The sequence below is a fragment of the Nicotiana sylvestris genome, chromosome 6, assembly GCF_000393655.2.
Source record: "Nicotiana sylvestris chromosome 6, ASM39365v2, whole genome shotgun sequence".
Classification (NCBI taxonomy): domain Eukaryota; kingdom Viridiplantae; phylum Streptophyta; class Magnoliopsida; order Solanales; family Solanaceae; genus Nicotiana; species Nicotiana sylvestris.
This window is the reverse complement of record NC_091062.1, coordinates 26,003,971-26,019,624: the sequence shown is the minus strand read 5'-3', so window position 1 is coordinate 26,019,624 and position 15,654 is coordinate 26,003,971. Positions and strand designations below refer to the sequence as shown.

At 38.4% G+C, this 15,654-nt stretch overlaps 1 protein-coding gene across 1 annotated transcript; it reads left to right on the top strand.

Annotated features, from left to right (window-relative positions):
* Nucleotides 1-10,675: 10,675 nt before the first annotated feature.
* On the top strand, nt 10,676-14,317 carry LOC138870386 (uncharacterized). Its single transcript, XM_070148186.1, has 3 exons — nt 10,676-10,997; nt 11,643-12,005; nt 14,217-14,317. Exons 1-3 carry the CDS (start codon nt 10,676-10,678, stop codon nt 14,315-14,317), a joined length of 786 nt encoding a protein of 261 aa, XP_070004287.1.
* The last annotated feature ends 1,337 nt before the right edge of the window (nt 14,318-15,654 follow it).

The following is a 15,654-nucleotide window of genomic DNA, read 5'->3' as shown; positions in this document are numbered from 1 at the left end:
TTGAAATGTAAAGACTGAAATGTATGCCTCTGTTATCTGGGCGGGCTCCCAACTTCAACGCTTGAAATGTAAAGACTGAAATGTATGCCTCTGTTATCTGGGCGGGCTCCCAACTTCAATGCTTGAAATGTAAAGACTGAAATGTATGCCTCTGTTATCTGGGCGGGCTCCCAACTTCAATGCTTGAAATGTAAAGACTGAAATGTATGCCTCTCTCTTCAGGCGGGCTCCTGACGTCATACTTGAAAAGTATGTCTCTGTTCTCCAGGCGGACTCCTGATTTCAACAACAACTTAGGAGGAAATGCCTCTCCTATGGGTAAAATAAACTTAGGAGGAAATGCCTCTCCTATGGGTAAGACTAAACTTAGGAGGAAATGCATCTCCTATGGGGTGAAACTAAAAGAAACTTAGGAGGAAATGCATCTCCTATGGGTAAAATAAACTTAGGAGGAAATGCCTCTCCTATGGGTAAAACAAACTTAGGAGGAAATGCCTCTCCTATGGGTGAAACTAAACTTAGGCTCCTATGGGTGAAACTAAACTTAGGAGGAAATGCCTCTCCTATGGGTGAAACTATACTTAGGAGGAAATGCCTCTCCTATGGGTGAAACTAAACTTAGGAGGAAATGTGTCTCCTATGGGTGAAACTAAACTTAGGAGGAAATGCGTCTCCTATGGGTAAAAGTAAACTTAGGAGGAAATGCATCTCCTATGGGTGAAACTAAACTTAGGAGGAAATGCCTCTCCTATGGGTAAAAACTAAACTTAGGAGGAAATGCCTCTCCTATGGGTAAAAACAAACTTAGGAGGAAATGCATCTCCTATTAATGAAATCTTCACTTAGGAAGTGCGTCTCCTATGCGTGAACCATTTCCTTCTTCCTGAATTATTTACTTACCTGTGTTGTCTTCCCTCGAAATTACTGGAGATTATTTTGCTGGGGATGACTTTTCCTTTTCTTCCTTACCCACTCTGGGTTGCCCGAAACTCTGTCGAGGATGCTTCTACATCTCGATGATCCACTGGGGATAACACTGCTGTGGATAACTCTGCTGAGTAAATATGTTATCTTACTCCTTCCAAAATTACTTCCTTTTGAGTAAGATGTTTCATTCCTCTGCAAACTACTTCCCCCTTTTTCTTTTTTTCGGTTGTTTTTTTTTCTTTCTTTTTCTCTTTTTTTTTTGAAATGAAAAGACTGAATGTATTCCTCTGTTATATGGGCGGGCTCCCAACTTCAACCAACAAATCACCATTCTGTTCTCCAGGTGGACGCCTGATTGCTGGGGATAATACTACTAGGGAAGTCTCCTTTCTTCCCTTCCTTCAAATTCAATTTTGTTTTTTTTTCAACACTGCTGGGGATAAAAGTGTTATCTTCTCGGGATAACGTTGTTGAGGATAACGCAGTTGGGGAATATTATCCCTTCAAGTCGATGCTTCATTCTTCTGGAAGCTGCTGGGGATGATAATGGCTTTTTGCTTTTCTGAGCACAAGTGTCATCCCTTTATTCTGTCTACTGGGGAATACTTCCTCCATTTAAACTTATTATGTTGGGGCAACACTGGTTCAAACACCACTTCCCTTGAGACTGGTGCTATCTTTATTCTTCCTCGAATGGGTACCTGACTTCCAGAAAATTTTCCAAATGAAAGGAAAATTTTCTGCCCCAGTTTGACAGTCTCCCTTATGGCATGCATTTCTGTCATCAATGCCATTTCCTTTACCTGTTTCAAATCAAACAAAATTTGTTAGTTTAAAACGTGGTGGTTGGTTGTGATACTCCTACTGGGATGGCTTTTCCTTTTCTCCTTCCTTGCTCTGCGCTCCACAACTTGTTGGGGATGATATTATTTGCTGGGGATAATCCCTTTCTGCTGGGGATATCCCTCTTCTTTTGTGGCATAGCTCGGAAACTGGCATTTTCCCGACCTTTTAGTCTAGTATGAATTTCCCCAAATCATGCTCACTGCTCTCCTTGCTTTGTTCAACGGGCCTTGGCCTTGAGGTTTATAACCTTTGATTTCGGCAAGGGTATCCCTCTTGACACTTGTCAATCCTTTTGTCAATTCCCTTTTGCTGGGGATATCTTTTTTTGACACTGGCCTCGCGTTTGTTCCTCGCTGACTATACCACTTGGATGTACTAGTCAGATCTTATCTTGCATAATTGGAAAGCTGATGGCATATTTTGAAGTCAATTCACACTTGTTCTGACCAGCCAGACTCTATTGGGGAGTTTTTCGATGAAAGGAAAAAGATAAAAAGGGAAAAGAATAAAAGACAAATGAAAAAGATGACTCTGTAACAAAAGAAACTATAAATAAAAACCTATCAAACGCAGACACCGACTCTAATGGTCATGGCATGCATTTGTGGCCTATCTTTCGTCGTCAATCGTCTTCAAGACCTTCAATTGGCAATTACCCATATGATTCTCAATCTTATTCGACTTGTAGTGCCCGAAGGGTTTTCACTATCAAGTCTCTCTCATTTTGGTTTTTCTCTAAGCTTTCATCGCCTTATGGTGTCCGTGACGATTTTCACCGATAAGACTCTCTCATTTGTATCACTTTCCAGCTGGGGATTTGGAGTGTTGCCGATATGACTCTCTCTGCTGGAGATTAGAGTCCTTTCTGCTGTGGAACATAATGTTATGTTCGCCGGTAAGACTCTCATTTGTCTGACTTGGCATCTTTTGCAGACTGGTCAGAAGGTCTTTCTTTGGACCGTAATGTGGGTTTTTGGACAGGCTAGAAAAAAAGGGTATTAAAGGCTCAAAAACAAATCAAATTTGGGGTTCAAAATTACAACCTTCGAAATCATATTTGTTTACAACAAGCGCAACCCTTGCCCCAGTTTCTTGCTTGGGGATTATTTATTATTATATTTTTTTTATTACACCATGTGCATTGTGACCATTGTGGCCATTATGCACCATATGACCGAGCCGTGAAGCGTCTACGTATCATCTTTGAGGAATCAGGCCAAACGTAGTTCCCAATTCCTCTGTTTTCATTTGACTTTCTTTTGTTTTTTTATTGTTATCATTTTTCTCTTCTTTTTTTTCGTTTTTTTTTTGATTTTTTTTCTTTACCTTCCAGGCTCGTACTTCCTAGTCGTTGCTATTGATTCCGAACGAGGGGTATGAAAGAAAATAAATAAGGCTCAAAGGGGGGTAACGAAGGATAAAGTGTTTAGATAGCAGAACAAAATGCCTTCATCATTCCAATCTTCAAAACATGCCAAGTGCAAACAACACAATTGATCATAGATTTATAGTCTCTTCCGATGGTGCTGGACTTGACAAATATGTTAAACACTTGCTTTTTTATTTGTCATTTCTAAAGCACCGTTGGGCGACACTCTCACTCTCATGAACGACCCTCATGCCAATTTGGCGAATCTTGCATTTAACGATTTTCTTTATGTTTTACTTGTCCCAGTTCCACATGACTCAGGCTTCAAATAATCTCAAACCGTTCTTATTTCCTTTAAATGCTTTGATCACCTTCCCAGGGTTTTATGATTAACTTTTAAGATTAGGCCCAAACTGGGTGCGCATGTCATGTCCCTAGAATCGGCATTGAACAAAAATGATAAAAGGACTAAACAAAAAGATGACTGGAAATAACAAAAGACCGGCTTTGTATTAGAATACCGGCGAGATGGTTTGAATAATAAAACAAACAAAACAACCAGAATAAAATCCTAACACAGCCTCGACAAAACTTAAACAAACTGATATGACAAAATTGGAAAGATAGGAAGGTTTGACACAAGAAAATATTCGGATTACAACCCTAAGAATAATCCGGACAACAAAAATGACAACAAAATAAGCCACCACCAGCTTCCCTTTTGCTAACCAAGGAACGGAGCGTCTTCCCATTTTATCAAACTTGGCATCGTAGCCACTGAGCTTCGCATCAGTATTGCCTAGACCATTACCAACTTCAATATCATCAACCTTAGTCAACAAGACCCCAATAGGATTCAAGTGCTTCTGTTATCAGGCCTAATCCCAGCAGAGTGTGTATCATGAGGTGCAAGTAAAGGATTCTGGGTGTCATTGTCTGGCTTACCACAAACCAACCACCTTAACTTTATTTGGGAAACAAACAAGTTAGAATGGACTCCGTCGGTCCTCATTAACAACATCTTTTTTTTCGTTTTTTTTTCTTCTTTTTTTCGATCTTTCATTTTTTTTTTCTTTTTTTTCTTTCTTTTTTCATTTTTCCTTTTTTCGATTTTTTTCCAAATTTTTTTTCATTTCATTTTTTTCTTTTTCTTTTTTTCTTTTTTTTTGTTGTGGTCGAATCTTATGGAGATTGCCTACGTATCATGACCCCGCATGAATCAGACCTTGCGTAGTTCGGACCAAAACAATACTAAACACATTTTTTTTCAATTTTCATATTAAAATAAACTGGGTTTCAAAGGTTTGAAGATGACCCACAAACTCGAAAATCAAACAACCCACATATTCTAATCAAAAGATTTACAAACTCAAAACAAAACGCTAGCTCCCTTTCTCCGTTTGACAAATGCATCCAAACGGCTATTTTTGCAAATGTGGCCACTTCAAAATCTCACATGAATTTTGAGGCCAGAGAGGATTATTTTATGACACTTTACAAACTTGTCCGTTCTTTTACGAAAATAGACTTTCGATAACTGAAAGATACTCTAAGGCTATTTCGGCAAGAACGGTTTAAGACGCGGCCGAAGCTGGCTCGGCTTATTTTTTGACAAAAAAATCCAAACGGTATTCACCTGACCGTTGACTTTTTTTTCTTTTCAAATTAAAATAAAAACCTGGTGTTGCAAACACGACCTTTCAGCGCCTCGGGGACGAAGATTTATAGGGCTGTGTGGGTCAACTAGACCAAAAATCCTAAACATGACCCAAAAGGTGGCTGTTTATGCAAAGTCAGCCTTCCGGTGTCCCTTTCGGGAACATTCGGCTATTTATGACAAAATAGCATCACCTGATTTATTCGTGACGGAATTAAAATTTTGACATTTTCTTTTTGCTTATTTATTTGTTTTTGGCTATTTTAGCAAAAGAAGGGGGTTGGACCCGATGAGGGTTGCCTACGTATCTCACATCCGGTGAGAATCAAACCCGCGTAGTTCGGGCAGATTGGATACGTGTGAGAATAAAAAAAATAACTAATTCAGAGAAAACATATCTTTTTTTTCTTTTGTTTTTTCTTAAAAGGTGATGAAACATGTAAAATCTTTTGGATTTTCTTTTTTTTTTATTTTTTTTATTTTTGATTTTTCAAAAATGATAAAAAGTGCAAAGATTTTTTTTTTGAATTTTTCATTTTTTTTAAATTTATTTTTTTAAATAAAAATGTATCAAAACATAACCGGGCCCTATTTGCTTTATCTTCGCACTTCACCCTCTCTTTTTCCTTTTTTCCTTTTCATTCACTCTCAATTATCATTGGTCCGCCAAATGACCCTTTTACCCCTGAAGGAATGCAACATGTAGCACATAGGATGCATCAAGATGGTCTTTTTCATTTCAGGTTGCTAGCCCTAGACAGACCCAACCCCTGTGTTGAGTCCCCTAAGTCAAATGCAACATGATGCAAATAATCGTTCCTACTAGGGATCCGGCATGAAGTCATGTTATTTTATGTTCAAAACCTGAGTCGGTGTTCTAGACTGTGTACCCGAGCGGACAACTCAAGTCGAGGAGGGGGCAACTTACCGGGAACCAAAAGGCCATCCGACTTCGTAACTTGTCCGACCTCTTTCTTATTTCAGGGTATAACACTAACAGAATAGGGAGTCTCAACCAGTAAGCACATCCCCGGAGGTGAAGAGAGAAGGGTTCGGCACAGTTTATATATACAGTCAAATAATATCAAAGCGGTAAAAGCAGCATTTAGCACATTAGGCTCAAACATGTAAAAATCAGATAAAGGCAAATATAACAATTTATCTAAGCTCGAATTTCTAACCCTGAACCAGTGGTTCTGGGTTCCATATCCCCAGCAGAGTCGCCAGAGCTGTCACACCTCCTTTTTCCGCCCCGCGGGGGCACATGGGTTTTTTCCAATTAAAGGACAGTCGAAACGGGATTTGTTTATTTATTTCAGAGTCGCCACTTGGGAGATTTAGGGTGTCCCAAGTCACCAATTTTAATCCCGAATCGAGGAAAAGAATGACTCTGTATTACAGTCCGCGAACCAGAAATCCGGATAAGGAATTCTGTTAACCCGGGAGAAGGTGTTAGGCATTCCCGAGTTCCGTGGTTCTAGCACGGTCGCTCAACTGTTATATTCGGCTTGATTATCTGATATAATACGTATTATAAACTTATGTGCAAATTTTATCCTTTAGCCGCTTTTATTATTTTTTATTTATTGTTATTATTTTACGAAGAATTGCAACATTGTGAAAACGTATTTCAAACCACGTCGCAATCAATGCACCCGTGGTTATCGACACATTTCGACTCCGTTGAGATTTGGATTTGGGTTACATAAATGCACACCCGTATTTAAGAAAATAACATTGTTAAATACGCGCCTAAAGCGACTAGCGTATCATTATTTTTGGGTAGGGCCGTGAAATTTGCTAAAACGGCTCCTCCCGAATTCTAAGCAATTAAATGTACATTTATTGAGGGCCCCGCAATCTATACATTTTATTAAGCGAGGCTCATCTCATTTATTTTAAATGGACAAATCTTAAAGCGACTACATTTTTCTATAAAAATTAGTCTCTAAAATAAAGAAAAAAAAATCCTAATTAATTACTAGTTTTATTTTATTTATTTAAGAAAGCATGACATACTAATTGCTAGATTAATACAAATATTGATGAAAAGGAATTTTATTTAAAAAAAATTCGAAATTATAAATAAAATAAAAATTTGACAACTAATATTTAAAAGAATCAAATACAGCTAGATTAAAACTCAGCATTGTTATAAAAAAAACTATTGAGATTAATTATTCACGACCATTTGAAACTAGATTTTAACCATAATTACTAAAGCTTTTTAGAAAGTCTTTTAGACTTAAACGAAGTTTCTAATCTTGCCTGAACTCAAATGCCTTAATGCCTAATTTACGAAATTTAATTTAAATTCATGTCTTAGCTAAATTTAGCTAGTTATTCATGATTAACCTACTGTTGATAATCTTGAAACCTTCATAACTAGTGAATTAACCTGTTTTGCCGAACTGATTCATTAAAGACTAACTTATGTTATTTTTTCTTATTCCAATTATTATTTAGTAATACATGAAATAGCTTAAATACAATCAACAAAAGGAATAAAGAAAAACGAAATTAAAACTTCAAAATTTCATTCTTCATATGTATTCATGCTTCATATTTCGGATTACAATAACCAGCGTGTCAGTTGTGTACCTGATATTGGAAGGAAAAGAAAATGAAGATGAGAATCAACAGCAGTAATAACAGTACAACACAGCAACAACTGCCCAGCAACAGTAACAGACCGGTGGAGTAGTAATCCCAAAACAAATGCTTCCAACTTTTATGAAACAACAACAATTAATGTTGATTTCAAACAATGAAAGAAAGCAGAATATTTTTTAGTTTTTTTTTATTTGAAAGTTTGAATATTTTTCGGAATTTTTCTCTCTTAAATATTCAACTTTTTTTTTCTCTTATTCTCTGTCCGTTTTTTTCTCCTCTTTTTCTCTATCTCTGTCCTCTCTAAAATCTGATTTCAAGACTTCTACTTATATCCCATCCCATAAATCTTTTAATCAATTAAAATCAACCCATTTTCTCTACCAAACCCATTATCTTCCCACTCTTCCCCATTACATTAAATAAATATATCACCCCACCCCATTATATTTTGTCCCCCATGCTTTCACTAAACAAATACAAGATTCCTCCCCATTAAATTTTGTCTTGTCCCTCCTTTATATTAAACAACTATATCACAACCCACTCTAATACATTTTGTCCCCCATGCTTCACATAAAAAATTACAAAATGTACAATTCCTAAACTACCCCTCCGACCTTATTGCAATTACTATTTTACCCCCAAACGTACTGCGATTTACCAAATTACCCCAACAGCTATAACAAATCAATTAATCAAACTCAACCAAAATATAGTCAATATGACCAATTTCTACATAAATTCAAACAACAAATCTCATGAACATGATTTCTTCAACATTTCAACAACAAATCACATGAACATGATTGAACAACAAAGAACAACTAAAATTTGATTGAACAATATTTTTAGCAACAAACAAACCTATTTTCAGATTCAACAACAACAATCAAACAAGTATATTTAGATTTCTAAATTCAATAATATTGAACTTAAAATCAACTCTAACAACATTACAACAAACAATTCCTATATTAAACTTAAACAAGATTATGAAACAAATTCAAGAAATAATCATAAATGATAAACAAGAAATCAAACTATACAAATTTCGGATTCAAGATCAACCAAACATAATATGAACATGAATTAAATCTAAAAATAAAAACGACGGATTCAAATGATTAAAACCAACATACTTCCCTATTACAACTAAATTCTTTTAGGCAAATAACAAAACAAAACCTAAGAAGAAACAATTATGAATTTAAACTTGAACTTAACAATATTAACAATTTCTGGAAAATACATAAAATACATGAAACAAATTGAAGAAACAATTAATTAAACTTCAATTTGTATCTAACTAACATTAAACTAACAACATTTACCTAAACAATAATACAAACATGAAATAAACATGAAAAACAACTAATTAACTTCCATTTGAAATCTGAAAATTAATTTAACAAAACATATGAACATGAACAAAACCAAAAATCAAATATCTAACCATAGACATGAACAAAACAAACATTTGCCGATTTTAGATTCGAAAATATTAAAACAAAATACGGACAAAATAAAACTCAAAAACTACTAACCGGAGATTGTATGGACTGTTTCGACGAACCTCAAATGGGAATAAATCTGTCATGACTCAACGACTAACTCAACGACGAACTCGACTTTAAGAAATTGACTGAATCAACGTCGAACAGTAGCAATGGAGGTTCGACGCAGCATCAATGGAGGAAAAGGAGAAGCAGCGGCGACAAAGTCGACGGGGAGGTCGACGGACAGCTGCCCGACATTGAGGCGATGCGATGGTAGCCATGTCTATGCCGAAGCTGGAGCAATCAACATCCGTTTGGAGCAGCCATGGCTGCTCGTCGCAGCTAGACACGGGCAGCAGTAGCGACATGTCGGAGCAGTGGTCGACGAACTGTTCGTCGATATGGTGGAGCTGGGTGTTTGGACGGGATTGTGGTCGTTTGGTCGACTGGTTCTGTTGGAACGTGAAGATGCAGCAACGGGGGGGAAGTCGATGCAGCAACAATGGTCGACGCAACAATGGCGGAGAAGATGACGAAGGTGAGGTCGAGGAAGTAGAAAGAGCAACAGCACCAACTGAAGAAGCCATGGTCGTCGAGTTTGAAACAGAAGCAGTAGCAGCTGGAGGTGAAGCAGAAACAGTGACGCGGAGGAGGATAAATAGGTCGTTTTGGAGAAGGTTGACGGAGAAGATGAAGACATGGCGACCAACGACCATGCGAGCTCATGCTCGAGCTCGACGAGGCAGCGACGATGGTGTTGGAGCTTGTTCTGGGCGTGAGGAGGTGGAAAGGCTGCCATGGTTGTGTGTTTTTGAGCTTGGGGAAGAAGAAGCCAAGCTTTAGGGAGGCGGATGGCTTTTTCTAGTTTTTAGGGTTTTTTGTCTTGTTTTTCCTTTTTTTGTTTTGTGTTAGGACAAAAATGAAGAAGGGGTGTTGGGTTAATGGGTTAGTGGGGCGGAACGGGTCGACCCGGTCTGAAGTGGACTGGGTCATGGGGAAGATTGGGCAATTATTTGGGCCTATGGTTTGAAAATTGAAGAAGTGGCCCAATCCGATTTTTCTTTGTATTTTTGTTCTCTTTTCTTCTTTTATTTTCTAAAACTAAATTATAAAAATACTTAAATTATTATTAAGAACTAAATTAAGTTATAAAAGCGCAAATTAACTCCCAATAACAATTAACGCACAATTAAGTAATAATTAAGCATAAAATTGTTCATTTGGACATTAAATGCTAAAAATGCAAAAGATGCCTATTTTTGTAATTTTTAATTTTTGTAAAACTAATTTAATTACTAACAATTGTAGAATTAAATCCTACATGCAAAATGCGACATATTTTTGTATTTTTATTAATTTAACAAATAAGCAAACACAGACAAATACAAATAATTATCCAAAAATATCACAAAATCTCACAAAATTGCACACCAAGGAAAATCATTTTATTTGAATTTTTTGGGAGTGATTCTCTTATAGGGCAAAAATCACATGCTTACAGGAGCTTGGAGAAGTAGTGGGGACGCAAACACTATGTGGTCGACGACGGCTGATTGTATAAGGAAGGCGGCGAGAGAGGTGTTAGGGATATCTTCGGGCCGCACCGGTGGCCACAAAGGAGACTGGTGGTGGAAGGCAGTTGTCCAAGATAAAGTGGAAGCAAAGAAGGCAGCGTACCTGCAGTTCGTAGGGAGCTCTGGAGAGGAGGAGAAGAGGGCGAACAGTGAGAGATATAAGGTAGCTAGGAAGGAGGCGAAGATAGCAGTAATGGAGGCTAAGACGACAGCTTTTGCTCGTCTGTATGAGGAACTAGGGAACAAAGGAAGGGAGAAGAAGTTATTCCAACTCGCTAAGGTTAGAGAGAGGACGACTCGGGATCTGGACCAAGTGAGGTGCATAAAAGATGATGACGGCAAAGTTTTGATGGGGGATGACCAGATTAAGAGGAGATATCAGACCTACTTTCATAAACTTCTAAATGAAGAAGGGGATCAGGATATTGTGCTAGGTGAATTGACGAATGCCAGCAACCCCCATGAATTAAGTTATTGTAGGGACCTTGAGGTCGATGAGGTCATGGAGGCAATGCGTAAGATGAGGAGGGGCAGAGCTACCGGGCCAGACAAAATTCCGGTTGAACTTTGGAGGTGTATGGGTAGAGCAGGCTTGCAATGGCTTACTGGGTTGTTTAATGTTATATTCAAGACTAATAAGATGCCTGAAGAGTGGAGGTGGAGTACAATGGTTCCGCTGTATAAGAACAAAGGCGATGTTCAGAGCTGTAACAACTATAGGGGTATCAAATTATTGAGTCATACCATGAAAGTCTGGGAGAGAGTGGTAGAAATGAGAGTGCGAAGGACGATGTCTATTTCAGATAACCAGTTCGGATTCATGCCGGGTCAATCTACCACAAAAGCTATCCACCTTATTAGGAGGATGATGGAACAATACAGGGATAAGAAGAAGGATCTCCACATAGTGTTTATCGATCTAGAGAAAGCGTATGACAGGGTTCCTAGGGAGGTCCTATGGAGATGCCTAGAGGTTAAAGGGGTCCCGGTTGACTACATTAGGGTGATTAAAGACATGTATGATGGAGCTAAGACTCAGGTTAGGACAGTAGGAGGCGACTCCGACCATTTTCCGGTTGTTATGGGGTTGCACCAAGGGTCTGCGTTCAGCCCTTTCCTATTTTCCCTGGTGATGGATACCATAACACATCATATTCAAGGGGAGGTGCCATGGTGCATGCTATTTGCTGATGACATAGTCCTGATTGACGAGACACGACGCGGTGTCAACAAGAGGCTAGAGGTTTGGAGACATGCCCTTGAGTCTAAAGGTTTTAGGCTGAGCAGGACGAAGACGGAATACCTCGAGTGCAAATTTGGGGCCGAGTTGACGGAAGCAGGAGTGGAAGTGAGGCTCGACTCTCAAGTTATCCCTAAGAGGGGTAGTTTCAAGTACCTTGGGTCAGTTATTCAGGGGACCGAGGATATCGACGAGGATGTCATACATTGTATACGGGTGGGGTGGATGAAGTGGAGGTTAGCAACGGGAGTCTTGTGTGACAAGAAAGTGCCACCGTTAAAAGGTAAGTTTTATAAAGCAGTGGTTAGGCCTGCTATGTTGTATGGGACCGAGTGTTGGCCGGTTAAAAATTCACACACCCAGAAGATGAAAGTAGTAGAGATGAGGATGCTGAGGTGGATGTGCGAGCATACAAAGATGGACAAGATTAGGAATGAAGATATTCGAAAGAAGGTGGGTGTGGCCCCCATGGAGGACAAGATGCGGGAAGACTCAGATGGTTCGGGCACATTCAGAGGAGGAGCACTGATGCACCAGTGAGGAGGTGTAAGCGACTGACTGTGGTGGGCACGAGGAGAGGTAGAGGGAGACCTAAGAAATATTGGGGGGAGGTGATCAGGCAGGACATGGCACGACTTAGGATTTCTAAGGACATGGCCCTTGACAGAGAATTGTGGAGGTCGAGCATTAAGGTTGTAGGTTAGGGGGAAGTTTGTGAATATTACTACAGTGCACTAGAGGGAGACTAGCCATTTAGGATTTAGACTTAGGATGCTACTGACCAGCTACTGATGCAGGGCTGTATCTGTTGGATATTAGTATACCTTACATCCTTTTTGTATTTCCTATATTTCTTATATTGTTATTATTTTGTTATTTTATGTTATGTATTTTATGTTATTTACTATGAGTCTATTGATAGTACTAATATATTATCTCGTGTTGCTCTCTTGAGCCGAGGGTCTCCTGGAAACAGCCTCTCTGCCCCTCGGGGTAGGGGTAAGGTCTGCGTACATATTATCCTCCCCAGACCCCACTTGTGGGATTATACTGGGATATTGTTGTTGTTGTTGTTTTCTTTGTCTGTTTGTTTGTATTAGTTTGATTTACCTTGTTTACACCTGATTAGCGTTGAAAACCCTAATTTTCGGAGTTTATTTGAGATTCTAAATTCGCTTGTTTGTTTCACTTGTTTATCGCCTCTGAACTCGACTAATTTTCGAAAACCCTAGTTATTTGGGGCCTATTCGAGTCCCTTGAGTTTATTCGTGCAATTCGTCTGTCTGAAGTTACTCAGCCTGATTCTTTTTGTTTCAGCATCTCTCTTCCTTATGTGATTCCTTTTTGTTCTGAGTTCCGACTATCTGTCAAACTCGACTGTTTTTCAGAAAGGTTTTTACTTGATTCTTCGCATGCTTCTAATCTTTTCCTCTACTACTAAATGACTGAAACCTGACCTACGTGACTATCATGCTATGAATGCTTGCTCTATACTATTACTGTATGCTGTTCCTTCTCGCCATAGCTTGGCCTCACATTCTTATTACTTGTGCACTTCATTTATATACTGAGTCCCTTCTGTGATTCATTTTCAAACTCGTGATTTATTTTCAAAACTTTTCCTTATAAAATTTTGATTTTTTACTCGCCCGTTAAGGGTTAATTGATTCTCTCTCTTTGTTTGGCCTTACCAGATCCTTTCCAAAATAAGTATATTCCTGTATTTAGACTTAATCCCTTACTATATGGTTTTACTGCTCCTTTTATGGTAACAATCATTCTTCTTACAAATTGATCTTCTTTCCTTATATTAATCCTGAGTCCGTTTGAGCAGAAATCCCTTGATTAAAAGGGAATACATGTGTTAATTGATTCTGACTGTATTTATTTCCATGTTTGTGTTGAAACCTTATTTGTTACCTTATTCTCTACTCGTTTTCAAAACTATAAATACCTGTACCTTTTCTCTTTCAAAAAAAAAAAAAGTTCGAACACACAGCATAAGTCACCACTTCTTCTCTCAAATACACTTAGGTTTTCTAAAAAAACATTCGAGTTTTCTCTAAACTCATAAGCTCTCTTCTCTGATTGTGTTTTGGCTGCAAGTATCCTGCTTTTCTTTATGCTTACTTTTCTGCAACTGGTATGTCTTTTCTTGTTTAAATTCTGCCCCCTCTCTTATGTGTTTATGCTTCAGTCTTTTCTTTGTTTATTTTACTGCTTCCTGCAAGCTCGTTATTCCTGCTCCTATATGAATCCCCATCCCTGAACCCTTTGTCTGCTGAGTTATGGTTCAGAAAACATGACAACCCTTGACATTGTTGTTCATGTATATGGACTGAACTCCCTGAGTCCTAAGCTCTTTCAATTCCCATTCCTTTTCACCCTTATATGTATTTTGAGCTTGAGACCTTGGTCTGACAGTGTCCTAATCACTACCCAGACCATAGTTTGACCTTCAATAAGTCTGTGCTCTTATTTGTTGGCTGAACAGGCTTGGTCAGGGGTGTGCCATCCTACCTTGTGGCTAGGCATGACCACCAACCTGCCATGGCATTCCCTAACCCCCTCTCTTGCACTTACACTCATTCTTAGAACCTAAGTTCTGCCCCTCTCTTGTGAGCCTTGCTTTGGGATCCATGAGCTCCCTCTGAACTTGGACACCTGAGGGATGGCTCTTCCACACTGCACTGTAACTCTTTCTAATTAACATCTTGGGTGTAAGCACTGCCTGGAGTTCCTGAAACTCCTTGGATCTCTGAAACACCCTAGATAAGAGAAACCTTTAGAAATCTGGATCTCGAAAGTGGTTCAATCTCATATTGTTAGATACTAAGTCTGAATTAGGCTGATCGGATATAGCTGTAATTTTTGATGTATTTTTTATTTCTGTCTTATTTTTTACTGGTCTGTAATAATTTGTATAAACTCATGGGATTTTAGTGAAAAGGGGAGGGGGTTAATTTTCATGCACAAAAGGGTAGAAATCATGTCTATAGATTTAATTTCTACACTGCGCAATTTCACACGTAGAGACCATGCCTATAGGATTTAACTTCTAAACTTTCTGCAACTATGCATATAGATACCGTGCTCATAGGGGTTTACATTTCTGAACATAATGATACCATTAGGCAAACTGTAGGCTTAATTATAAAGCTGCATATAGATACCATGTTTGTAAGACTCCTATTAAAAAGTGTTAAAATCAGTTAACGTATAGAAAGCATGCCTATAGGAACTTCGAGTCGGAACTGTCTCATTTGTTCAAAACAGCACCAACCGTTTAAATTAATATAAACTGGCATTCTTCTGTGATTTTCTGAACCTCGTAAGTTAACAAACATTTTCTAAACCAAACTGGCATTTTCTGAAACTCACTTTTTCTGACAAGGTTCGTGAAACTCTTTTTTTTCCAACTAGTTTGCATGTCTTCTAAAGCTCCTTTATTTTCTTTTAAATCTTTTTCAAAACAGTACATTATTTTTCTGAAACTCGTTTCACTCTGATAAAAAACTAGTAACTCTTCATAACCAGCTCACTTTTTGAAATCGTTAGTTCTATCCAACACATAGCTGAAAGTAGACTAGTCCTTAAGAACTGCATTCGAGCGAGCCAAATGCGGACTTCCTGTCTAAAAGTATGTGTTGAACTAGTCTGCTTATCGCTTTAATTTTAAAGACCAAACCAGTACATGCAAGACATGCTAAACTCTATGGCTTATCTGACTTAAGGAAGTTTACTTGAGCCTTACTTGCTTATCTGCTTCCCCTTTTACTTGCATTATGTGTTTTGATTGACGCCTAGTGTTTTGTCCTTTGAAAGCTCTCAAAAGGCCCCAAATCCCTTTCTCTTTAGGATTAGTAGTCCTAAATGTCTCCGGGACTGATAGGATTGGGACGAGTACTAGCATGCAATAAGTAACGAAACTT